Source organism: Rhinoderma darwinii, chromosome 1 (genome assembly GCF_050947455.1).
Source record: "Rhinoderma darwinii isolate aRhiDar2 chromosome 1, aRhiDar2.hap1, whole genome shotgun sequence".
Lineage (NCBI taxonomy): Eukaryota > Metazoa > Chordata > Amphibia > Anura > Rhinodermatidae > Rhinoderma > Rhinoderma darwinii.
Window position 1 is genome coordinate 75,846,036 of NC_134687.1, and position 26,066 is coordinate 75,872,101.

General features: G+C 41.1%; 1 protein-coding gene across 1 annotated transcript in view; it reads left to right on the forward strand.

Annotated features, from left to right (window-relative positions):
• KIT (KIT proto-oncogene, receptor tyrosine kinase) overlaps positions 1-26,066 on the forward strand; it is a 61,520-nt gene that overhangs the window by 8,744 nt on the left and 26,710 nt on the right. The window contains exons 2-3 of the mRNA XM_075859770.1: positions 22,554-22,838; positions 23,488-23,769. Coding sequence (XP_075715885.1) covers positions 22,554-22,838; positions 23,488-23,769 — 567 coding nt within the window. The remainder of the gene's footprint in view (positions 1-22,553; positions 22,839-23,487; positions 23,770-26,066) is intronic.

Sequence of the window (26,066 nt, forward strand, 5' to 3'; positions counted from 1 at the left end):
AACTTTGCCATATACGATCCTTATTTACAATTGTTTTCGGAAAAATAAGTTATTTCAATTGTTGCCCTTTCTTTGGAAATATTTAGCCTAATGATATCCGTAAGTGGTCATGTCTTTACATTAAGATAAAGAAACATTTATTTATGGAACTTTGTGTGCCGCTCACTAATAACATTTCCTGTGTAACTCAGAATTAGTGGTGTCTATATAAATTAGCTGATTTTCAGAAATAATACTCCTAGCTCCAGTGGCCATCATCCCCTGTACAATTGAGCAGGCCGTGCCAAAAACCCATCTGCAGTGACCCATCGTGGGTGACTACACTAGTCTCCAAAAGATCATGAAGAGCTAACGTAGTCACCGGCTGTCTGCAGTGTTGTTGCTAGGCAACTGACCAGATAACTGTGCCTAATTGAATTGCTCATTAGGGAATCAATGACTCCCTGATGAATAATTAAAATTGAAGACTTTGTGGAGTTTCCTCATAATAAAACATCCCAAAATATATATCTGGTTTTTTTTTACACAGAATATATACCCAATATTTGTTTTTGTCATTTCCTTGCTTATTGTAAGTATTATTGTGCATCTTTGTCTGTTGTGAATTGTCTGAAATAAACCAATTACAAAAAAATAAGTGCGGAATAGGTGTGGCATAGCGTTAACCGTCAGGGTTTGTCGGTGTGAAAGAGCTGTAAAACATAATACATTTTTGAGGTGTGGTAAAACCTAACAAAGCTCATTCTGCCTTTATGGATCAGCCACCTTGGAAATGTGCGTTAACCTTAAAATGAAAAACCTGAAGCCTGGTTTGTGTGCTACTTATAGTAAAGCCAGTATATAAATTGACATTTGGCTAAGAATAGATGAAATATGTCTCGTCCCAGCTTTCAGTCCCATGCAGTTTTTTTTGTTTTTTTTTTACCTCCATCCCATGACACATACTTATCGAGCTGGTAGATTATCACGCACAGTGGTTGACAGAACAGAGCTTGTTTTACATGGTCATGATACAAGGAGTTTTCTGCACGTCATATAAATTGATTGAAATGGGATTCTTCATGAAGGCTTATGAAAGAGGCACTCACAGAAGAACAAAAGACATGTTCACTGGGCCCGATTACCATTAACATTTGATTATATGCGGGAAGAAAACTTGTGATTCTGTGTCAGTTTTAAGTAAACAGTTATGCTATTATTTGATATGTAATGCTATGTAAAAATATATAGAACTTATTCAAGTGATCCTTTATGACCTATAGAATTCCATGAAGTATATTTAAAGGGGAGGTACACCTTTGCACCCATTTTTATTATTGCTCCGATGCATCACAATTAAAAAAAAAAAAGGAAGCAACTTTGCCAATAGACTTGATTAAAAATATCCTGTTTTGTGTATACAGCTCCTATATAGTCAGGAATATCGATCTTCAAAACGACTCTGTTGCCTGATCCAGCAGTTCTACTCCCTTCCATGTGTCCTATTTTACAATGTGAATGGTTACATTTGTAAAGTGTAATTCCTACCTGCGTTCGAAGTTCTCCAAATAAACATGACAAAGTCCTAGAAACCTACTGTTTGCTCATTAACAATGCGTCGTTTTCACATGATTGCTTACAAACGTGTTGCTTATGTATACTAACTCAATAGTACAGGGTCACAAGATTATGACTAGATTAGTATATAAGCATTTTATTAAAATAAGAAATGTATTCCTTATTAAATAAAGCTAAAGGGGCACAGGGTAATGATCGGGCGAACGAGCCATTAATACCAATTCTTGTTCATCGGCTGATCAAATATTTTATGCTGCCATAAAAATTATCGTTTGTCGCCGCTCATCTCCCCGATGTACTGCCGACAGTATGTAAACTATATGGGGACGAACGATCATATTAACAATTGTTCGTCCCCGTACAGCCACGGTCATTTCTCCATGTTTATGAAGCAAACGAGCACCGATCGACGTGTCCTTATCGTCTGGGCCCTAATCCATATAATCATCCGTAATAAAAAAAAAAACCCTGAGGTAGGGCTGGGCAATTATGGCCTAAATCAAAATCACGATTAATTGAACATGTAACCTCGATTTACGATTATTTAGACCACACCCCTTTTTACATACCACGCCCATAATTTTATGCTACGCAATTCCACTGAGTTTTCTGTATACTACTGTATATAATATACTCCCTAAGCCTGCTGTATACCACTAGTATACAGAAGGTTTAAAGCCAGGGGGTGTACATACAGCATATAGATTAGTGTACAGCAGGCAGGCTCAGGGGGTATATATTATATACAGTAGTATACCACTCCACTAACACCTTGGCTGAGGCATCTCAAAGTCAGGCGCTTCCAGGCTAGTATGTTTCTATTCTTCGAGGACCTTCTAACCAGCTTCTTTTCAGCATCAAGAAAAGTATAGTAACATTGAAGAGTAGCAGAATTTAGAAGAGAGGAATCACAGGCCTGTTTCACATACAGCGCCTGTCGCAGGAGGTGGTCAGGCTGTGCGCGGTGCGCAATGTCAGCTGCGCCTCTGCTGCTGACGCCGCTCATCTCCCCTCCCCAGAGGGTCCCCATGCTTTCTGCTTTGTTTTGTAAACAAAGCAAAAAGCATGGGGACCGTCCATGGGGGGGGGGGGGGGGGCGTGAGCGGCGACCGCTGACCAAGAAAAGGGTCAGTGGACTGGCTTTAAATAGTGCAGCGGTGGCACTTTGCCGTGCGCTGCTCCTGTGGGGGGTGGGGGATCACTCTTGGCTCAGGCAGGGCCCACCAGGTGATTTGGTGGGTCTGCTTGAGCCTGTATATGTGCCTCCTCAGCCAGCCTGCAGCTTCTGTAACTGACTAACCTAAAATGATCATCCCTGCATGCCTTCGGCGTTCTGGAGGATTTGCGCAGATGTTGTGACATTAAGCCTGCTCTGCCATTGACTATCCCAAACGTCCGTAACTGTATGCTATCCAATCAGAATCGCTGATGTGTTAATCACATATCAGCGATTCTGATTGGATAGCATACAGTTACAGATATATTCACATAAGAAAAAACAAGGAGCCCTATACTATTGCTGGTATTAAATAAGTAGAAAAGTCTAAATTTTATTAGTTCACAACAAATATTAAAACTGTACTCCGAGAATTCAAATCAGTGCAACTGTACATGGGCTACGTATAGAATCCTCCACATCAAATGGCAAAAACATCTCACATGTAAAACGTTAAATAACCATATCCAGAGAGAATATCAAACATAATGTGTATAGATGACCTATTCTGGGACAGTAAATCACAAATCTATTGTTTGCCAGTAATTATATTTACCAAAGAAATGCCGTGATAAATATATCCACATGTGATGGTAAGGGTATGTTCACACGCACTGTTTTCAGATGTAATTCGGGCATTTTATGCCTCACATTACACCTAAAAAAACGGCTCCATTACGCCTACAAACATCTGCCCATTGCTAGCAATGCGAATTACGATGTTCTGTTCCCACGAGCCTTTATTTTACGCGTCGCTGTCAAAATACGGCACGTAAAATGACGGCTCGTCTAAAAAAGTGTAGGACACTTCTTGGGACGTTTTTGGAGGCGTTTTTCATTGACTCCATTGAAAAACTGCTCCAAAAACGCGAGTTGCTACAAAAACGTCTGAAAATCAGGAGCTGTTTTCGCCTGAAAACCGCTCCGTATTTTCAGACGTTTTTGGTCACTGCGTGTGAACATTCCCTGGCAAGTAAATTCTAAATGAATCCACAAGAGTAGGTATAAATCCTGTGTGTTTGTTAGCAGGTGATATAGTGAAGGAACACCACGTGGACTGGTGATGTGGACTATCATATAAAGGGAAAAAACTTCTACCATCAATCAGGAAAGATATCGTCCCAGAGGTCTTACCCATAGTGCTGGTATATCTGGTATGCCCTGATGCGCGTTTTTTGTGGTTGGCTTTGGCAATCTTTATTAAATATGACAATCAGGGTATGTTCACACGGCTTATTTATGGACGTAATTCGGACATTTTCCGCCTCAATTTACGTCCGAAAATGTGGCTCGATAGCGTCGGCAAACATCTGCCCATTCATTTGAATGGGTCTTACGATGTTCTGTTCCGACAGTCAGTTTTTTTTTTACGCCCCGCTGTCAAAAGGCTGGCCGTAAATAGACGCCTGCGTCAAAGAAGTGCCTGTCACTTCTTCAGACGTAAATTGAGCCGTTTTCCATTGACTCCATGGAAAACCAGCTCCATTTACGTCTGTAATTGACGCAGCGAAAAAGCGCCTCAACATGCCATTACGGCTGAAATTACGGAGCTGTTTTCTCCTGAAAACAGCCCCGTAATTTCAGCCATAACGGACGCTGCCGTGTGAACATACCCTCAGAGTGGATTTCTGGGTCTATAATGCCCTGTTATCGGCCATTTCAGTCGGGGGAGAAGCTGACTAAAATATCTTTAAATTAAGTTACTAACCGGAAGTCCTGAAAAATATCTGTCCCACACTCGCTGTAATTCTCACATATCTCCAGTTCTGAGCCTCTAGAAATCTTTATATACAGATGTGTGAACGACCGTGACCACTTTTTATTGATGCTGCACCTTTTACAACTATTCTACTTTTAGATTAAGTGTTTCTTTTAAGGAAGTCCATTTAAAACAGTCATTTCTGCGGAGCAACTTTCGCTCGCGTGTAAGAAAATGTGGTGATTCTTAACCTGACCATATCCAGGATGGTCTGCTGGCCTGCCCACCAGCCGTTGCATGTTTGTATATTTAATATGTGAACTTGTCACGTAGCTTTATCTTTTCATCATCCGTTGTCACAGTATACATTTCACTTTTCTCTTGATGTTCCTGGGAATTTCAGCCTTCAGCAATAGCGGAGGTGGTTAGTATGACACTCTTGTGAAATGGGGATACGTTCCATCACATTTCTGTTCATTACAATTCTAGCGGGACGTTGCACATTCAGACGGGAATACAAATGGACTGCACTCCAGTTTACATTGAAAGGGTCATCCAACATTAATATAAGGGTCCTTGTAGATTTGGATGTGACATCTCGTCTTCTAAAGTATAGACTTCATTCAGAATAAATTGAAATGTATATACTCAAGACCTGCATTGTTCTTAGACATAGTGGTAATGGTGAAATCAATTATAAGGTACTTGTCCACAGATCCCTTTCTATTTTTTCTTTTGGTTTGTGTACAGGGCAATCGAATACACACAATTTTTTTTTGTTGAAACCCAAACTAGTATGGCATGATTCGGCTGCTCCGCCAAGTCCATGAAGTGCTGCTTGATCCAAGGCTTCAGCTTCGACATGTTTGCATTGTAAGCAGTTATCCGGTTTGGAGAACAGTATGTTCTGTACATATTGCTTCCTCCTGGGTGTATAGAGTAAAATATCTGACCCCCGCCAAATTTGGGAACAAGCTGGTGTCACTAAAGTGGCTGCTTGTAGTCGTTCTCCCAAAAAATTGGTTGTTGGGAACTATGGGCGTAATAGTAATGCCCAGGAGCGTAAATCTCGTCCGTGTGCTGTGCGTTTAAACCACGCACCGCATATTTCAATGGGGCTGTTCACACATGCGTGAGTCTTCATGCAGTGTGTCCCCTTGCGTGACACACACTGCATATACTATATTGGTGCATTTTCACGCATCTAGCCACCCATTGAAGTCGATAGTTGCGTGAAAACCACGCACAGCACTCGGATGCACATCCGTGGGCTGTCTGTCTTGCGCATCAATTACATAGAAAAAATAAATACTTGCGAAGGCGTGAAAAACATGCTACTTGCAAAGCACACGGATGCAAAACGCCGCGCACACGGACAGATTTTACGTGCGTTTTTACGTGCGTAAATCTGTCACGCTCGTGTTAATGTAGCCTTAGTATATGTTCACACAGCCTATTTTCAGCCGTTTTTCTGGCCGTAAACGCCCTTAAAAACCGGCTGAAAATGTGGGGGCTGAACGCCTCCAAATATCTGCCCATTGATTTCAATGGGAAAAACCTGTGTTTTGTTCCCACAGGGCGTTTTTTTACGCGGTTGTTTGAAAAAACGGCCCGTGAAAAAACGCCTCGTAAAAAGAAGTGCTGGTCACTTCTTGAGCCGTTTTTGAAGCTGTTTTTCATTGATTCAATAGAAAAACTGCTCCAAAAACGGCCGCAAAAAAACGCAAGTTTTTTAAAAAGCCGCTGACAATCGGGCTGTTTTTGCTTGAAAACTGCTCCGTATTTCCAGCTGTTTTTTTGTTAAGCGTGTGAACATAGCCTTAGGGTTGATTCACACACAGCGTTTTTAAGAAAAAACACCTTTTTTTTTCGTTTTCCAAAATCGCAACAAGCCTGGCTTTAGTGTTTTTGTTTTTTTTTTTGCATTATTTATAGGTGTTTTGTCTCAGGCCTCCATAGGTTTGTTTTTTTTCCTGTTTAAAATAATGCAAGTGTCGATGTGTGTTGTGTGTGTTTTTTTGTTTTTTTTGGTGGCTTTTTATTAAAATAAAACGAATGTGTTGTAAAGAGAAATTTTTGCATCACATGATCTTCGAATCACATCATTTACAATGTGAAAAAAATGCAGGTATAAAACACACTGCGGGAATATTTTAAAAAATATATATAAAAAAGTTTAATTCTAGTAATTTAAAAAGGCACCTCGTTGCACTAAAATTTGCAACTATTCTCGACACTTTATGAAAGTAGTGGGAAGAGGCGCTGAGTTTAGCCAAAGGGGTTTGACCTTAACAGGCTTGGCATAATTTGTCAGAAACTGGCGTAAATTATAGCGCAAATCTACACCTGTTCATAGCAGTTGTAGACTTGCATTTCTGAGACACGGACAGCCAAAGATGCACCAAATTTATTAAGAAATGTGCACCTCTTAATAAATTTGGTGCATTTCCCGCTGCTGTATATCAGAAGTCTTAACATATACCCCCCACCATTTTGAAAAAAGCTCCAATGAAATCGCCATAAAAAACACATACCATTTTACTAAAAGGCTTGGCCAAAAGAAGGCCACGCAAAAAGTGTGGGTGTGTGAAGGAGGCCTTAGAGCTCTACTACAGCATTTTATTGGACTAGTCAGACCTTTAGTACAGGTCTAAGGTCAAAAGTCAGTCATTTTTGGACTACTCCTATAACTTGAGTATAAATGTGAAGTTACATAAATCTCCCAAAAGGGACTTAATTTTAAAGAGGCTCTGTCACCAGATTTTGCAACCCCTATCTCCTATTGCAGCAGATCGGCGCTGCAATGTAGATTACAGTAACGTTTTTATTTTTTTAAAAACAAGCATTTTTGGCCAAGTTATGACCATTTTTGTATTTATGCAAATGAGGCTTGCAAAAGTCCAACTGGGCGTGTTTACAGTAAAAGTACAACTGGGCGTGTATTATGTGCGTACATCGGGGCGTTTTTACTTCTTTTACTAGCTGGGCGTTCTGACGAATCCGCATCATCCACTTCTGTTCGTTAACACCCAGCTTCTGGCAGTGCAGACACAGAGCGTGTTCTCGAGAGATCACGCTGTGACGTCACTCACTTCCTGCCCCAGGTCCTGCATCGTGTCGGCCACATCGGCACCAGAGGCTACAGTTGATTCTGCAGCAGCATCCGCGTTTGCAGGTAAGTAGCTACATCGACTTACCTGCAAACGCTGATGCTGCTGCAGAATCAACTGTAGCCTCTGGTGCCGATGTGTCCTCGCTCGTCTGACACGATGCAGGACCTGGGGCAGGAAGTGAGTGACGAGACAGCGTGATCTCTCGAGAACACGCTGTGTCTGCACTGCCAGAAGCTGGGCGTTGTGAAGAGAAGTGGATGATACTTCTCGTCAGAACGCCCAGCTAGTAAAAGTAGTAAACACGCCCCGATGTACGCACATAATACACGCCCAGTTGGACTTTTGCACGCCTCATTTACATAAATACAAAAATGGTCATAACTTGGCCAAAAATGCTTGTTTTTTAAAAATAAAAACGTTACTGTAATCTACATTGCAGCGCCGATCTGCTGCAATAGCAGATAGGGGTTGCAAAATCTGGTGACAGAGCCTCTTTAACTGCATTAGAGAATCTGGGAGAACATAGGACATAATCTGACCTCCCACCTTGAATTACAAAAAATAAAAATAGCAGCACTAGAAGTAGTTTCTCACATGTGTGGGCAGTTTCGTTCTATTTGAGAACTCCTTTTCGATGTGAAATTGAAGGGCTTTTCGCTTGGGATAGAATTACATAATATTAAATAGCAAGAGGTAGACTGTGCAGGGCTGGAAGTTTATTGCTGGATTAAAGCACCTGTCGAGTGTGTGACTTTTTCAATTGTGGCAAATTTTACAGTTCGTAAAGGTCTTTTATTTCTTCTGCATTCTTGTTTGTGTGTGTTTTTTTTTAAATTATTAGTCATGGTCCATTAGGATATATTTTTGAAAGATTATTATTTATTGGAAATGTATTATTTTGGAAATGGCAATGTTCACTACAATGTAAACAATAAAGACATAGATTTATACTCCTGAATCTACTGCTCTTTGAGGAAATACAACTTCCAGCTTGCCGTAACATCCATAGTCTCCGAGGGTATCATGGGAGGTGTGATTTTCCAAATAGAGATGTTAATTATTTTTGTACAGTTCAGAAGCATGTGGGACAGATTAACTAATGCTGTCTAAGGCCTTGTTCACATCTGCATTGTGCCAGTCCATCGTTCTGCTCTGTCAGAGGAGCAGAACGAGGTAATAACGGAACCAACGGTTGCTGATGGAACCCACTTTAATATGTTTCGTCGGCTTTCTGCTGCTCTATTGTCTCCGGTAAACCCTGCTGGATCTGCGACGGAGGCCCCTAATAGAGCTTCCGATTCAGATGTGAACATGGCATAATAGTTACACAGCATAAACTTAGACCAGGCAGTCAAAAGATTTGCAAAATGTATCAAAGTGGTGCATTCTGTATGGTACATTTGAATAAGTCTCGATAGACATGTTAGACACTTTTTCCCTTTTTTTTTTTTTATACAACCACCTGTTTTTCTTAGTTTACGTCCGTATTTTGTGGCAGTTTTTGGGTGCATGTTAAGCCACACCCATTCTGCTAAGCCACACCCTATCTACCCTTCTAAGCCACATTCCCTTCACAAGCGTGGCACAAAAAGTGCTAATGAATGTGGCGCACAATGTGTGCACCAGAATTCTCACTCTGAATAGTAAATCTAACCCAATGTATCAGTTGTCTGGAGTGTTCTTTTATGTTTTTAGATGAATGGTTGCTTGTGTTTACATACTGCTTGGGACATGCCTGCCACATGGAAGTATTCGTTACATGTTGTATGTTCATTTATTTAACTACTTTGCTTTGACGGTTATAATTGAGCCGCGCCTGAGATCATTATAAATGTCCTGGAACTGAACGTATATTACCTTAAAATGGCAAATGTGTGTCCTGTTTAGTAATAAACCTACTCGCTGGCTGCCACCTCCTCATACTATTGTTTATCTGTTTGAGCAGTGGGCAATGGGCCAGACCAACAGATTGGGTTTTTTCAGGTCTTTCCAGGTTTTCTAAGTGCATTGTGAATGCAGTGTAGAAATCCTGAATGAGTATAATCATTGTAAAGTTAACAAGTGACCGGCAGAGATGTTTTTTTGTATTGTGTACAACTTACATCTACATTAAGTAAAAAATAAACAAGAAAAATAACGCCCAGCTTCTGGCAGTGCAGACACACAGCGTGTTCTCGAGAGATCACGCTGTGACGTCACTCACTTCCTGCCCCAGGTCCTGCATCGTGTCGGCCACATCGGCACCAGAGGCTACAGTTCTGCAGCAGCATCATCGTTTGCAGGTAAGTAGCTACATCGACTTACCTGCAAACGCCGATGCTGCTGCAGAATCAACTGGTGCCGATGTGTCCTCGCTCGTCCGACACGATGCAGGACCTGGGGAAGTGACGTCACAGTGTGATCTCTCGAGAACACGCTCTGTGTCTGCACTGCCAGAAGCTGGGCGTTCTGAAGAGAAGTGGATGATACTTCTCGTCAGAACGCCCAGCTAGTAAAAGTAGTAAAAACGCCCCGATGTACGCACATAATACACACCCACTTGGACTTTTGCAAGCCTCATTTACATAAATACAAAAATGGTCATAACTTGGCCAAAAATGCTCGTTTTTTAAAAAGAAAAACGTTACTCTTATCTACATTGCAGCGCCTATCTGCTGCAATAGCAGATAGGGGTTGCAAAATCTGGTGACAGAGCCTCTTTAAGTCAAAATTTAAAACCAGAAATGAAAAAAAGCCCGGGGGAGAGCGACTCGTTTCGAACTTTTCAGTTCTTAATCAGATAAAGAACTGAAAACTTCGAAACGCGTATGCGTTCTCTCCAGGGATTTTTTTCATGTTTTAATTTTGACTTAAACAGTTTTTTGTGTTTTTTTTTTTTTTTTCACATAATGTCGTGTGCTGGACCTCCTAACTTTTTTTTTTTTTTTTCCTTACATCTACGTTGTCTCCTGCACGGTTATACATTGCATGAGTTATTCTTTATTCCTCTCTACAGATTTAGAGTTCTGAAACCTGTTAAGGAATGTGACAGCAGAATATTTAGGCTCGATTCACATCTGCATCGCAGACTTTGTTGTATTTGACACACAGAATAGCGCAGCATGCATCGCTATTCTTCCCACTAAAGCAACGGACATCACGATGGAACCTATTATAAATCAAAAGGATTCATCGAGCCCCCTGACCCCTGTCTTTGCTTTAATTCGCTGGTCCCCAACCACTGAGTTACAAGGTGGCCAGGGGTACGAAAACAGCCGAGCTTGCTGAGCTACACTGTTTCCGGGACGTGCATAAAAGTGAACGGGTGTTACAGAAACAGCCTAGCACAGCAAGCTAAGCTCTTTCTGGAACACTGGAGCTCCAGAATCAGTGTAGCTTGTGCTATGCTGTTTCCATTGACTTCTATGGGAGTTAAAGAAACCGTGCAGCTCAGCTGTTTCCGTACTTCTGGCCACCTCAGGGACCAGCAACAGTGGGAGAATGAATAAAGGGGGTCAGGGGGCCCTGTTTTAGAGATAGGTGGGACTAGCATCAATCCGACATAGCATACTCTGTGAATATACCATAAATGTCTGAGATGGGATTACCACTATAAAGGTAATCTCCTTGCTACACAAGGTATTTTAATAATCCTCCTGTGCAACTCCGAAAAAGCAGGCAACTCCCAATTTTTTTCTTGTTCCTGCACATTTTCCCCTTATTTAGTATGGTTGTTTTTTTTTCTCCTAAAGCGCCTGTTGCTTCAATGGGAGGGATCTAACTCAGCCCTGTGTAACGTAGATCTTTGATGTATTGTTCTAGCAGATAGGACTTCCTGTAATCCCTTTAAAGGGGTTGTCAGAGTATTAAATGTTATTTCAATATAATTCAGTATTAAAAAATAAAAGGTAAATTACTAGACAAATTATGTTACAACAACTCTCCAGTTGCGAGATTTTCCCTTTTACTTTGTTATAATGGTACCCCCTGGTGTTCTATCAGTATAGTAATGTGCACGTCCTTCTACTGAGCTGAATGAGGGAATACGCACACGCTCAGTTCCACACTCCAACTGCCACCTGCCAATAGAAAATGCCTTCTCTGCTTGTCAGTAGAGAAGTTTTTTTTTTTTCAGAAACACAACTTGTATTGTGAATCGAGACTCACACCGTAAGTGCTTATTCAGACTAGGGATGCACGATGCATCAAAACGTCGATACTTTGCATCCCCAAACGGTTCTATACCGTTTCATGTATTTCGATCCGAAGCTGTGCCGCCGCACAGCTCAGTATAGTAATGAATGAATGAGAGCGCAGCTGCAGCTGTGTGATAGTCATTGCCCTGCTCCTGAGTCCTGACAAGTGCGCGCCGTCAGGATGAGGCAATGCTGCCGCCGCTGCACTACTGATTGTCGGCACTGAAGACAGAACATGGTGGCCGCACTGCAAAACACCCCCATGTTCTGTCTTCAGTGCCTGTGCCGCCGCTCAGTAGTTTAGCGCCAGCCGCATCACCTCATGTTGACCGCGCACTTCCTGTCGGGAGCGGGGCAATGTCTGTATTACACAGCCGCAGCCCTGGTCTATAACGGCGGAGATCAGAGGAATCTCTCATCGCCGCCGCTATTCCCCTGAATGCTGCGATCACAGCGGACTGCAGCATTCAGGGGAAAGTGAGAAGGGGGGATGCCGTTGGATCGCGTCACAGGGAATTCCACACCATATATGGGCAGACAGCCCAGGGTCTATTGAAGGACCCCAGGGCTGTCTTACCATATTTCCTTTTGTTTGGGCATATTTAGGTACGTCCTAACAACTGCCTGTGTACTATCCATACACAGGCTAATGTACTGTAATATAGATATAGGCCAGTATATTAAAGTTAAAACATAAAGTAATATTAAATTTAAAAAAAATACACATGCCTTTTTTTTACAATCAACCTTAAAATAATTCTCAATACATAAAACATACACATATTCTGTATTGGCGCGGCCGTAATAACCTGCACAACAATTTGTTTGCGTCATTTATGATGTGTACGCTGTAAAAAAACGGAAAAAAAAACGTTTCACTTATTAATGTAAGGCACGAGTTGTGATGCATTTAACCTCCACGTGCCTCACATTAATAGTAATTAACCCCATCATGTACCTCACACATTAACCCATTATGACTGAGAAACATGACTGGGTTAATTACAATTAGGCCTGATTCAGACGAACGTGGCGTTTTTGCGCACGCAAAACACGCGGCGTTTTGCCTGCGCAAAAGCCACTTACCTGCTCCGTGAGGCAGCATCATATGATGCGCGGCTGCGTGCTTTTCGCGCAGCCGCCATCATTATGACACGCCATTCGGATGTTTGTGAACAGAAAAGCACGTGGTGCTTTTCTGTTTACATTCATCCTTTTGACAGCTGTTGCGCGAAAAAGGCAGTTCGCACGGAAGTGCTTCCGTGCGACCTGCAGGGTTTTCACGCACCCATTGACTTCAATAGGTGCATGATGCGCGAAATACGCCGAGATATTGAACGTGTCGCGCTTTTTACGCAGCGGACAAACGCTGCGCAAAGAGCACGGACTGTCTGTACTGCCCCATAGACATCTATTGGTCCATGCGTGCCACGTGAAAACCACGCGGCCTGCACGGACGCAATTCACGTTCGTGAGAATCCGCCCTTAATGTGAGGCAAATGGAGGTTAAATTCATCATCCCACCACGCGCCTCACATCAGAAAATGGAAGAACTTCTTTTTTTTTATTTTTATTACTGTTGACAAAGTATCGAATTGGTATCGCAATACTAAACGAAGTATCGGTATCGAAGTCCAAATTCTGGCATCGCGACATCCCTAATTCAGACCAACGTATAATGCGTCCGTGCAACGCGCGTGATTTTCACGCGCCTCGCACGGACCTATGTTAGTCAATGGGACCGTTCAGACTGATCGTGATTTTCACGCAGCGTATGTCCACTGCGTAAAACTCACGACATGTCCTATATTTGCCCGTTTTTCGCGCATCACGCACCCATTGAAGTCAATGGGTGCGTGAAAACCATGCTCGGCACAGGGTGTGCGCTACAGTAGTCAAAACTATGAATGAAAACCGAAAACCACCACGTGCTTTTCTGTTTACAAACAGAGTGTCATACTGATTGTGGCTGCGCGAAAATCATGCAGCCGCGCATCATATGCTGCTGACACACAGAGCTGTTATGGACCTTTTGCGCGTGCAAAACACAGCGTTTTTTGCGCGCGCAAACGCACACTCGTGTGAATCCGGCCTAGGAAACACAGGACAGCCAGCAACTTGCCAAGATGAAGAGAGAGCCTGCATACACCACTGCTTATATACAGCATTGAGCTCTCCCCTCTCCTGCTCAGTTCCTCACGGTTTGTAAGCTGCAGGCTCTCCCTCTTCTTGAGTTATATAGGGCTGGGCTCTCCTTCTAAAACTGACATGTAATAGGGACATTTGTAATTCCTAGAGAGGAGACAGAGGCAGTGAGCTGCTGCAGAATGGACATGCAGCCTGAAGAAAATCTATCAGATCAATTGGAGCAATGAATGGGGAGATCTCTGGATCCATGTAAGAAACAGGTCTGGTTCTAGCTTTGTTAGAAAGGGATTGGCAGGCACTATATCATATCTGTTTTTGTTTTTTCCATAATTCTGGGACAATCCCTTTAAAAGAGTTTTCGAACGTCAAAAATGTGTAAAAGCTAATGGCAGCTTCTTGGCACCTATTCCACTTTTAAATCCTCCATTGCCAATGGTTTTGTTGTACTCGGTCAATCTCCTGAATTGCAAGCAGATTTAAACAAACTAAATGTTCGGGCATCCACTTGGCAGATGAAGTTTAATGTAGATAAATGTAAAGTTATGCACCAGGGTACCAACAACCTGCATGCATCATATGTCCTAGGGGGAGCTACACTGGCGGATTCACTTGTTGAGAAGGATCTGCGTGTACTTGTAAATCATAAACGAAATAACAGCATGCAATGTCAATCGGCTGCTTCAAAGGCCAGCAGGATATTGTCGTGTATTAAAAGAGGCATGGACTCGCGGGACAGGGATGTAATATTACCACTTTACAAAGCATTAGTGAGGCCTCATCTAGAATATGCAGTTCAGTTCTTGGCTCCAGTTCATAGAAAGGATGCCCTGGAGTTGGAAAAAATACAAAGAAGAGCAACGAAGCTAATTAGGGGCATGGAGAATCTAAGTTATGAGGAAAGATTAAAAGAACTAAACCTATTTAGCCTTGAAAAAAGACGACTAAGGGGGGACATGATTAACTTATATAAATATATTAATGGCACATACAAAAAATATGGTGAAATCCTGTTCCATGTAAAACCCCCTCAAAAAACAAGGGGGCACTCCCTCCGTCTGGAAAAAGAAAGGTTCAACCTGCAGAGGCGACAAGTCTTCTTTACTGTGAGAACTGTGAATCTATGGAATAGTCTACCGCAGGAGCTGGTCGCAGCAGGGACAGTAGATGGCTTTAAAAAAAGGCTTAGATAATTTCCTAGAACAAAAAAATATTAGCTTCTATGTGTAGAAATTTTTTCCTTCCCTTTTCCCTTCCCTTGGTTGAACTTGATGGACATGTGTCTTTTTTCAGCCGTACAAACGATGTAACTTGCTGCAGCGTTCACATGCCATGCATACAGACATTGTTGCTGCGGCCAGTATATCCATATATATCTTATATCCAGGTGTTCTGATTTTGATAATCCATAAAGCTTAGTTTTTCGGTGCTTTTAGTATAAGTATTTACAATGCAACATAATATGGGGTGTTACTCTGTAGGGCTAATAAATCACTGAGAGCTGGCTCGTGGGAACAGCGTTTTATTGATAAGAGATGATTATTCAACCATCGAGGTGATCCAGACAGAGCAACTGTTTAGGGCAGTAAAAAATAAGAACTAATCTTTATTGCTACTGTATTTCAACATATGTTACTGCTGTTTTTTATTTCATATTATTTAGGTGGTATTTTGCTGAATTTCATGGAAGCTAAAAGAGGAAGTCCTTTTTAAATTGGTTAATTTTTAAGCGCAGGGAATATAATAAAAAAAAATGTATTCATGCACACTGTGAAAATAAGTGGTTTTTTTTGCCCAAATACATAAGTAATATCTTATGCAGAACAAATGTCATAGCATGCTAACACCGCTAAACTTGATTTTCCAAGGCCAATGATCTTCTTCTTTTTTTTTTTTTCTTCTTTTTTTGGACCAATGTCCCAGAAAAGATGTAAAGTAATAAATCAATATTATATGTAAACTAGTCGGATTGCTTCAGCAACATTGGTAGCGGAGCAACTGGACAATTGAGAGGTCAGTTAGACCTGGAGGAGACCCTCCCCCCCCCCCCCCCCACCAGTGTTATTTCCTAGAAAATCGGAAAACTGAAGAGTTCCTTATTAAGACAAAGCAATTTTTCGAGCATCGCAGGAATAAGATTTGTATGCACCAATATAATTGCAACTTGCCAAGTAATTGTCCATATTCTGAGATCTGTGAAACTTAGTTTGTGAGATTCTCATAACTTTAGTGTAGACAAGTGCCTGTTTGTTTCAACATCACAGGAATGGTCTTGAGATCTGAAGGCCAAGTATACGTAAAGAAGCACATTCTGCCATTACCGATGTGTGAACTGATATCAGTGAAACTTTTTTCTTTTTGAGTTTGAAGTATTATTTGTGAAAAGTGTCAATCTTGCTACTTCAGCTGACACTGAGAAGTCCTCATAGAAAACAGATGATGTGATGACTGTCTTAGGTGTTGAAATGATCTGATGACGCTTTACCTTGGTTGAAGTCATCATTTAAAGCTTAATACATATTGAGTTGAAGACTTTTTTTTAAATTTTAGCTTGTTAAAATGTATATTTGAAAACATTTTTAGCGGAAATGAAGGCATCAGTATATTATTTAATTAGAAGGTCAATAAATGAGAAATTCAGCACATTTTTATTTAAGAAGTTTTTCCCGCGCATCCATTATAAAATAAAACTTTTTATTGGCAACTCAACAAAAGTGAACAGAGTGCAGGTAGGTTGCGTTATACTTAAAGAGGCTCTGTCACCAGATTCTCAAATCCCTATCTCCTATTGCATGTGATCGGCGCTGCAAAACAGGAACGTTTTTATTTTTTTTTAAACGTTCATTTTTGGCCAAGTTATGAGCTATTTTATATATATATATATATATATATATATATATATATATATATATATGCAAATGAGGTTTGAAATGGACAGCTGGGTGTTTTTGTTTTTTTTTCGTTATGTCCAACTGGGCGTGTATTGTGTTTTTAACTGGGCGTGTTTACGTGTATGACGCTGACCAATCAGTGACCAGTCAGCATCATACACTCATCTCCATTGATTTACACAGCAGCGATGTGCAGCCACATACACAGAGATTAACGTTAATCAAGTGTCCTGATAATGAATACACATGAAATCCAGCCTGGACGTCATGTGTATTCAGAATCCTGACACTTCTGACTCTTTTCTGTGAGATTTCCAGCAAGTGAAACAAAATCTCGTTTACCTCCGTAATCTCGCGAGATTACCCGTGGCTTGCTGGAATCTCACAGAAAAGATTCCATCAACATCAGTGCAGAAAAAATGGTGAAAAGATTCCACCAAAAATCAGTAGAAATCGATTTGACTCCCTTTGACTTCATTATTCGCCCCCAAAGTCAACACAAGGAACTCTTGCTCTGTGGTTCCCCAGATGATGGAGTGGATCCACTGCTTCCATCATGAGTTTGTTCCCAGGGGACCAGCAGTCCAAGCATGGCTTGTCCAAACCTATATACAGAAATCCCAGGTAGAGATCGCACCCAGCTATTCTGGACATACTGATCTTTTTATCCAATCAAGTTGCCAGTTAACTTCTTGTATCTAGTGGATCCTGAACTCTGCTCCACCTGGGACTCTTACATGCCTTGCTTGAAGAACTTACCCTCAGAACCCACTACTAAATGTAACCCTTTCTTCTAAGTGGAGAAGAACCATTCCAGGGCCTTTAGGAATACTAGTATTTTAAAGCTGAGATTTTGTGCATAATCTCTAAAATTCTTTATCCTATCTAATGTGACAAACGTATGTATCATTTTATGTAATTCCTAGATGGAGATGTAAACCATCTGAAAGAACATTTTAAAAGGGCAATGTTGATACATTGTATTTTTTTTTTTGTCTTAACTGTGGGTTTGTTCATAGAACCAACCACTCCACTTCAGCACTGGAGCTTGGCATGTGCCCTACAGGAAAATAGTCATCCAGATGCTAGACGCCAGTTTCCTGGTTGTTGAAGTTCGAGCACTATAAATCTCTCTCCAGCCGCAGTTTTTGTGGTGTTCATTACAAATATTCACCAGATCTGTGTATGGATGTGAACATACGAGAGATGAGTAAACCTATAGCAATGGACTGTAAAAATGTTATATTAGTCAAAGTTGAATATTTCCTTTCTTTTGAACGTACATGCCATTAAAGAGTAAGGCTAAGTTCACACTACCGTTACTATCCGTTTACCTCTCTTCCGTCAGAGGAAGAGAGGATTGATGAATTAAACAGAAAGCAACGGCTCCGTTAGAATTACCTTTGATTTCAATGGTAATTCTTTTGTTTCAGTTGCTTTTAGTTCATCTCCGTTCACTGGGTTTCCGTTTTTTTTTTTGAACGGAAACAAAAGTGCCGTCTGCAGAAGTTTTGTTTTAGACAAACGGAAAGCAACTGAAAAAATTTCCATTAAAATCAATGGTAATTCTAACGGAACCGCTGCTTTCCGTTTAATGTATCGAGTTGTATCCAAACTCCTAAATTGCAAATCTGACTAGGTGTGCTGCACGAAGTCGACTGCGCTATTGGTTCCATTAAGAACAACGGAACCCTGTCACAACGGTGACAAACGGAAACCATTAGCTAGGTTTCCGTCACCATTGAGTTCAATGGTGACGGAAGCTAAGGTTTCCGTTTGCGTTGAGGGATTAGCACGACGGAAACCTCCAACGGAACCCCTGAGCGGAAAGGAACGGTGATGTGAACAGGTGGCATGCAGTTAAATCTGTTCATACTATCTTCTGGTCTAGCTTTGATGACCAAATGCTGGTCAAATTAATTCATCAGTATTATCATCTGTGTAAAATGGTAGCCAATCAGAAACATTGTGAAAACTGAATATTTTTCATTATAATAACCATGCTGGCTATTCTGACTATTTTTCAGTTCTTGCGCAATTCCTCTAAGTGGCCACTTCATAGTGTTGTTGCGTAAATTCTTTACCTAGGCCTTATATTAGCATGCATTTCGAAAACCATGTCAATGTGGGGGTTAATTTTAGCAAATAAAACCTTATTGGACAGAATTCTCTACTATAAAGAATATTATGGAAGAATGTGGCTGGTAAAGTTATTCCCATTCTAGCAAAATATCCCTGTTTGTAAATGACTGGCTAAGATTATCATTTTAGAGATAATTTTGACAAAATATGAAGGTGTAAACTGAGCCTTATTAATTCAGTGTGGTTTTATAATCTGGTGACAGAGCCTCTTTAAGTGCCCTGTCTCCGACATAATCTGATCAGTACTGCAATATAGATGACAGCAGTGGTTTTTATTTTGAAAAACGATAATTTTTGACCAAGTTATGAATTTATTTTAGATTTATGCTAATTAGTTTCTTAATAGACAACTGGGCGTGTTTATACTTTTGACCAACTGGGCGTTGTACAGATGAGTGTATGACCCTGACTAATCAGTGACCAATCAGCGTCATACACTTCTCATTGTTCCAGTATGATTGTGCAGTGAAAGAAGCTGGGCTGGAACAATGAGAAGTGTATGATGCTGATTGGTCACTGATTGGTCAGCCTCATACACTCCTCTGTACAACACCCAGTTGGTAAAAAGTAAAAACACTCCCAGTTGTCCATTAAGAAACTAATGAGCATAAATCTAAAATTGTTTAACTTGGTCAAAAATTATCGTGTTTCAAAATAAAAACCACTGCTGTTACATTACATTACAGCGCCGATCAGATTATGTAGGAGATAGGGTACTTATAATCTGGTGACAGAGCCCCTTTAAAGAGAGACTGTCACCACATTATAAGTGCCCTGTCTCCTACATAAGGAGATGGGCGCTGTAATGTAGGTGACAGTAATGCTTTTTATTTAAAAAAAACGATCTTTTTTCACGTTAGGAGCGATTTTGGTTTCTGCTAATGAGCTTTCTTAATGCCCAAGTGGGCGTACTTTTACTTTCGACCAAGTGGGCGTTGTACATAGGAGTGCATGACGCTGACTAATCGGCATCATGCACTCCTCTCCATTCATTTTCACTGCACTAGCGATATAGATATATCGCTATGTGCAGCCTCATACACAAGCCCTAACATTACTAGTGTCCTGATAATGAATACACATGACCATCCAGCCTGGACGTCATGTGTACTCAGAATCCTGACACTTCTGAATATTTTTTTGTGAGATTCCGGCAAGTGAAACCAAACCTCGTTTAGCTCCGAGATCTCGCGAGATTTCGTATCCGTTGCTGGAATCTCACAGAAAAGATTCAGAAGTGTCAGGATTCTGAGTACACATGACGTCCAGGCTGGATGATCATGTGTATTCATTATCAGGACACTAGTAATGTTAGGGCTTGTGTATGAGGCTGCACATAGTGATATAACTATATCGCTAGTGCAGTGTAAATGAATGGAGAGGAGTGCATGATGCTGATTGGTCACTGATTGGTCAGCGTCATGCACTCCTCTGTACAACACCCACTTGGTCGAAAGTAAAAGTACGCCCACTTGGGCATTAAGAAAGCTCATTAGCATAAACCAAAATCGCTCCTAACGTTGTGAAAAAAGATCGTTTTTTTTAAATAAAAAGCATTACTGTCACCTACATTACAGCGCCCATCTCCTTATGTAGGAGACAGGGCACTTATAATGTGGTGACAGTCTCTCTTTAAAGTCCTCTACTTTTAGGGTATTTGCAGACAGTTTTTTGGCAAGCTGAAAAATCTGTGTCAAAATTCCTTCAGGATTTTTGCGTCAGATTTTGAAAGTTTCTTTTTGACGCTTCTTGTGCCATGTTTTTTGAGGCTTTTTTGTTTTAGGCGTTTTTATGTAGTAAACAAATGCAAAAAACAGTGGGGAGAAACGAGCATCGCATTGTTTGTTTTTTTTTCTTCTCAATTTCAATTGAGTTTTAGAAACAAAGGATGCTTCAAGATAGGGCATGTTGTTTTTGTTTTTTTCTCTTTCCCGAAAACAGTCAAACCCCCACCCCCAATAAAAATCCTCTTTCCCATTAAAATCAATAGAGAGCGAGATTTGGGTGTTTTTGGAGCTGTATCTGCGACGGTTTCCACATCAAAATCCGGTGCTAAAAAATGCTGCATGGACTTGGCCTTAAAGAGGATCTGTCACTAGTTTATTAATATCCTATCTCCTAACTGATCTAGTAGGCGCTATGATGCTGATAACTACACATTTTTTAAAAAATCATTTATTATTCGCAAAGTTCTGTGCATTTTTCTAAATATTCTAATTTGGTCATACTTGCCAAATAGGAGGTTACTCTTTCTTTTCACTCTGGGCGGTGTAATGTTTTCTGTGTGATTTCTGTCCAATCAGCATCATACAGTTCTCCTCTTCCCAGCCCAGCAACACAGCGTGATCATATGGTATACAGCTTCCATTCCCAACTGTGTATTGTGTATTCAACTAGTGATGCCTCCGGTTGTTTCACAGCTTCAACTGCGATCCTGGTGCCATATGAAAGATTAGAATCTCTTCTTTCATATGCCACTGGAACTACAGCCCAAGATATATTTTAAGTGATCCCCCCCCCCCTCCAGCCTCAGTCTCTCACACTGTGTGAAGCAGCTTCATGCTGATAGGACAGCGTCACAGGCTGCTCCACCTCAGGAGAATCGCTGGTGTTGACACCCACTTGTCAAGTATGACCTCATTTGCATATTTAGAAAAAAACTCATAACTTTTAAAATAATAAACTTTTTGGGACAGAATTCTCACTAGCATTATTAGTGTGACAGCGCCTATTAGATTAGCTAGGAGATTGGACATTACTAAACTAGTGACAGATCCTCCTTGAGGCCCTTTTACACAGGCCAATGATTGGGCAACGAGCATTCATATGAACGCTCGTTCCCGATCATTGCCCTGCATAAACAGAGCAACGATCACCCATCGACTGATCGTATCGTTTATGCAGTAGTAAATATTATCGTTATCGGCAGCACATGTCCCTGTGCTGCCGACATGCTGCAAATGTATGGGGAAGAGCGATCGTAGTTCCCCATACAGCGCTACTTGTGAAAGGAACAAACAAGCACCGATCAATGAGCTGTCTCGTTGATTGTCGCTCGTTGATGCGGCCAAAATTGGCCGGTGTAAAAGGACCCTTAAAGTGTTGAAGAAATAGCACCGGGCCGTTGTTCAGGCAAATTGTAGGGTGAGAAGATCACTTCTAGTTTTCATGAAGAATACTACCCATACCCTTTAAAGCAAGTAAAACCAAACCATAAAAGTGGAACGCTAAATAAGTAGTTGTGCCTCATTATAGTCCCGACATTTTACTAGTCACCAGTTAGTTTATTTATGTATGGGACTCCTTATCTATGACCACAATATGAGGTTATGCATTTTTAAGGACATAGTACAAATAGTTGTTATGGAAAAACAGTGTTTGCAATTATTCCATTTATCACTTTTTGAAACATTTGCTTGGTGCTGGTTATTTGGGATGAATGAAGAGCACATTGTTATTGTTAATGCCCTTTTAGCAGTTTTCTAGAGTATGTTAATTCTTCTCTAATATCTGCCTGTTCTATAAATTATTCATCATGCCATTTATAAAATCCAGATTTCTGTCCTTCGCAACATTTGGTGATCAGAATATTTATTTATTTTTTATTTTTTGCAGCCGATTCATCTCCCACGATTTCTCTTTCTGAAAGGCGGCAACTTGTAACTGCCGGAGAAAAATTCACGGTGTCTTGCACGGATTCAGCCCCAGTAGAATGGTTTCATCAAAAGTTGGGACATAATAAGAAGCCGAGGATTGTTGGTCGTTCACAACTGCTTTCCATCAATGGTGGGGTCAACCTTTCCATCTCCAGCGCACAACGCAAACATACCGGGAAATATATCTGCGTCAATAAAGGGGTCACTCCTACAGATAACTACGCCGTCTATCTATTTGTGAAAGGTGGGTCCATTGTGTTCTTCATAATACTGTGGTTTCTCCAACCTTCGAGAAAAACAATTAAAATAAATGTATTTTTATTAAATTCGTACGAGCATGTGTGTATGTACAGCTGAGGTAGAGATGTTAAATAGTGATCTCCACTGGGCACTAGGGTTGTACGTTTGAACGTGACCAGGGCCACATCGGCTTGCACTGCCTGTGCTTGTGTCGTTCCCCCCCCCCCCCCCCCCCAGTCCTCCAGTTTTTTCTTCAGCTCCAAAGATTTGCTGGTTGGTCAATTGACTTATCATGAAATTGGCCCTAGATTGTGTTTTGTCCATGATAGAGAAATTATATTGTCAGATTTATGCGAGTACACCGGTATATGGCGCTACTGAACATATTGCTTTTATATTGATAACAAAACATCAATATGGAAAATATAATAGTAGTACAAAAATATTATGCTCCAATTATTTGTACTGACCGTTATGTTGGGTGTTTCTATGCACACAATTCATATAGTTTGGAATTCCACTTCAATATAATGTAGCTACTCTACTGCTCTGTTCTTCATTATCAAAATATCCAAAAACAAGATTTACAATTAAAAAAACTAAAATTGGTCTTACTAAAATTCGTCAAGTCATGGTGTCTGTTTTAATTTCAGATTTAAGCAACCCATTTCTTGAGATTCCAGGATACTATGATGTGAAAGAAGGGGGAGACATATCTGGAATCTGTTTTGTCTCTGACTCGGAAGTTACAGAGTATTCTATTAGAAGATGTGATGAATCTCCCCTGCCTAAAGGATTCACATATGAAAGTGATATCGACAACGGCATTACCATACACAACGTACAGACCGGTTTCGCAGAATGCTATATGTGCTCTGTAAATCAAGATGGTTCTGTTAAGACATCCCAGAGGTTCAGAATGGTGGTAACTCCAGGTGAGTTGGATTGATACATTGTTTTTTGCCGTCTTTGTGACTAGATTATAATTTAAGGTCTTTACTTAAAGGGGTTGTCCGAGATATATTTTTATTTAAAAGTTAAACACACAATACACACATTAACTATTCCCTAATATACTTACCTGTGCAATCTTGCTTCTGTTCTCCGTTCTGGCAGCTCTTTTCTTCAGATCACCTGTCTTCTGACGTCACGTTTTCTTCCTCCTCCACTGTCGTGTCGTGTCCCGATCACATGGTCTCGCCCCAGCGAGACCTCGGATGGGACACGACACGTCACTGGAGATGTGTCGTTTCTGCGGGTGCCCGCCCAACCTATGCAGCTTTTTTTCACTGTGAGCGCGCCTATGCGTGTTCACAGTGAAAAAAGTGAAGAGGGACGGCACCCGCGGACTAGAGAGGTACAGTGACCTCTGTACTTTTAGTTCTTCCCCTATCAAAGCCTACACATAGTAGGCTTTGATAGGGGATCAGACAACTCGATGCAGCACACGGGTCGCATGCAGCCCTTGAGGCTGTTATCTGCGGCCCGCGGGACACCGTTGCGCCGTATCACCGAGCAGGCCCAAGGAGGAGCCGCACTACGCTATTATAGGATCTGCTACGATGTCAGGAGTCCCGGAGCAGAGCGTATAATATTAAACTGTAAAAGATCTTCTGGGGTCCTGTATCTAAGCCTACATTGTTAGGCTTAGATACAGTGGCTAAAAAAAATTGTCACACATGGAGCCTGTATCTAAGCCTAACACAATGTATGCTTAGATACAGGACCCCAGATGACATTCTTTTTATTCCTGTATAAGATTTGTGTTTTGGGGCCCTGTATCTAAGCCTAACATGTATTCTTAGATACATGGCCCATGTGTGACACTATATATGACCGAGAAGAGAACAAATGCCAATACACAAGAACATTTAGAAAAATGAGCAAAATATTTTATTCAAAATAACATATACATACAAAAATGATAAAAAGAATCCATGAACCAACAGGTTAAAAAGACCAAACCGCCATACAATGTATAAGGAAGGTAACGTCTGAAATTGACGTGTAATAATAACAACCAAGAGATATGATCTAATAATCAGGGTACATACATGCATGAGTATGAAATGAAACATTAATGAAAAAATGCAAAAATGCAAGAAAATATGTGAACATCAAGCACATACCCATAGATCAACCGGATGGAAGCACGGCGATGTGTCTGTGTGACACTGTCTGCTTGGGTAATGTATCTAAGGCTACCTTGTGGTAGGCTTAGATACATGGTCAAACATACAGTATCACACATGAGCAGTGTATCTAAGCATCACTTTTTTTTCTTAGTTATGTGTTTTTTACAGGTTGGGTCCTTGGTACTACATCAAGTTCAAGGACTACTTCAATGACACCCTTTTTTATTTTTAATAAAATCGTTAACCAGTGTTATGTGTGTTATTTCATTACAATATTTTTTCTATGTCCTCATTTATTTTAAAATGTATTACTAGTTCATTACGGTCTAACAGCGTCCATTAGTAAGGCTTCATGCACACGAGCGTGTGTATTTTACACGCGTGAAAAACTTGCGTCAATCATGTCTGTGTGTGTGCGTTACGGCGGATTTACACGAACGTGCTATACGTCCGTGCAACCCGCGTTGTTTTCACGCGGGTCGCACGGACCTATGCAAGTCTATGGGGGCATGCAGACTGTCCGTGAGTTTTACCCAGCGTAAGTACGCTGCGTAAAACTCGCGACATGTTCTATATTTCTGCGTTTTTCGAGCATCACGCACCCATTGAAGTCAATGGGTGCGTAAAAATCACGCGCACCACACAGAAGCACTTCCGTGGGACGTGCGTGATTCGCGCAACAGCAGTAAAAAGTATGAATGTAAACAGGAAAGCACCACATGCTTTTCTGTTTACAAACATCCAAACGTAGTGTCATAATGATGGTGGCTGCGCGAAAAGCACGCAGCTGCGCACCATATGAACATGACACGGAGCTGTCAAGTGCATTTTGTGCACGCAAAACGCCACTGTATTTGCGTGCGCAAAACGCACACGCTCGTGTAAATCCGCCCTTATGCATCAGTGTGCTTTTCGATTGTCATGTGTTATTCACGCACTCACAAAGCCAGCACATTTTTTCCATCTAACAAATTGTGTAAATCACGCACCAAACACGTGTGTGCGGTGCGTGGTTTTCACGCATGCATTGACTTCAATGTGAGTGTAGGTGCAGGATAACGCACCAATAGAGGACATGCAGTATGTTTCACGCAGCG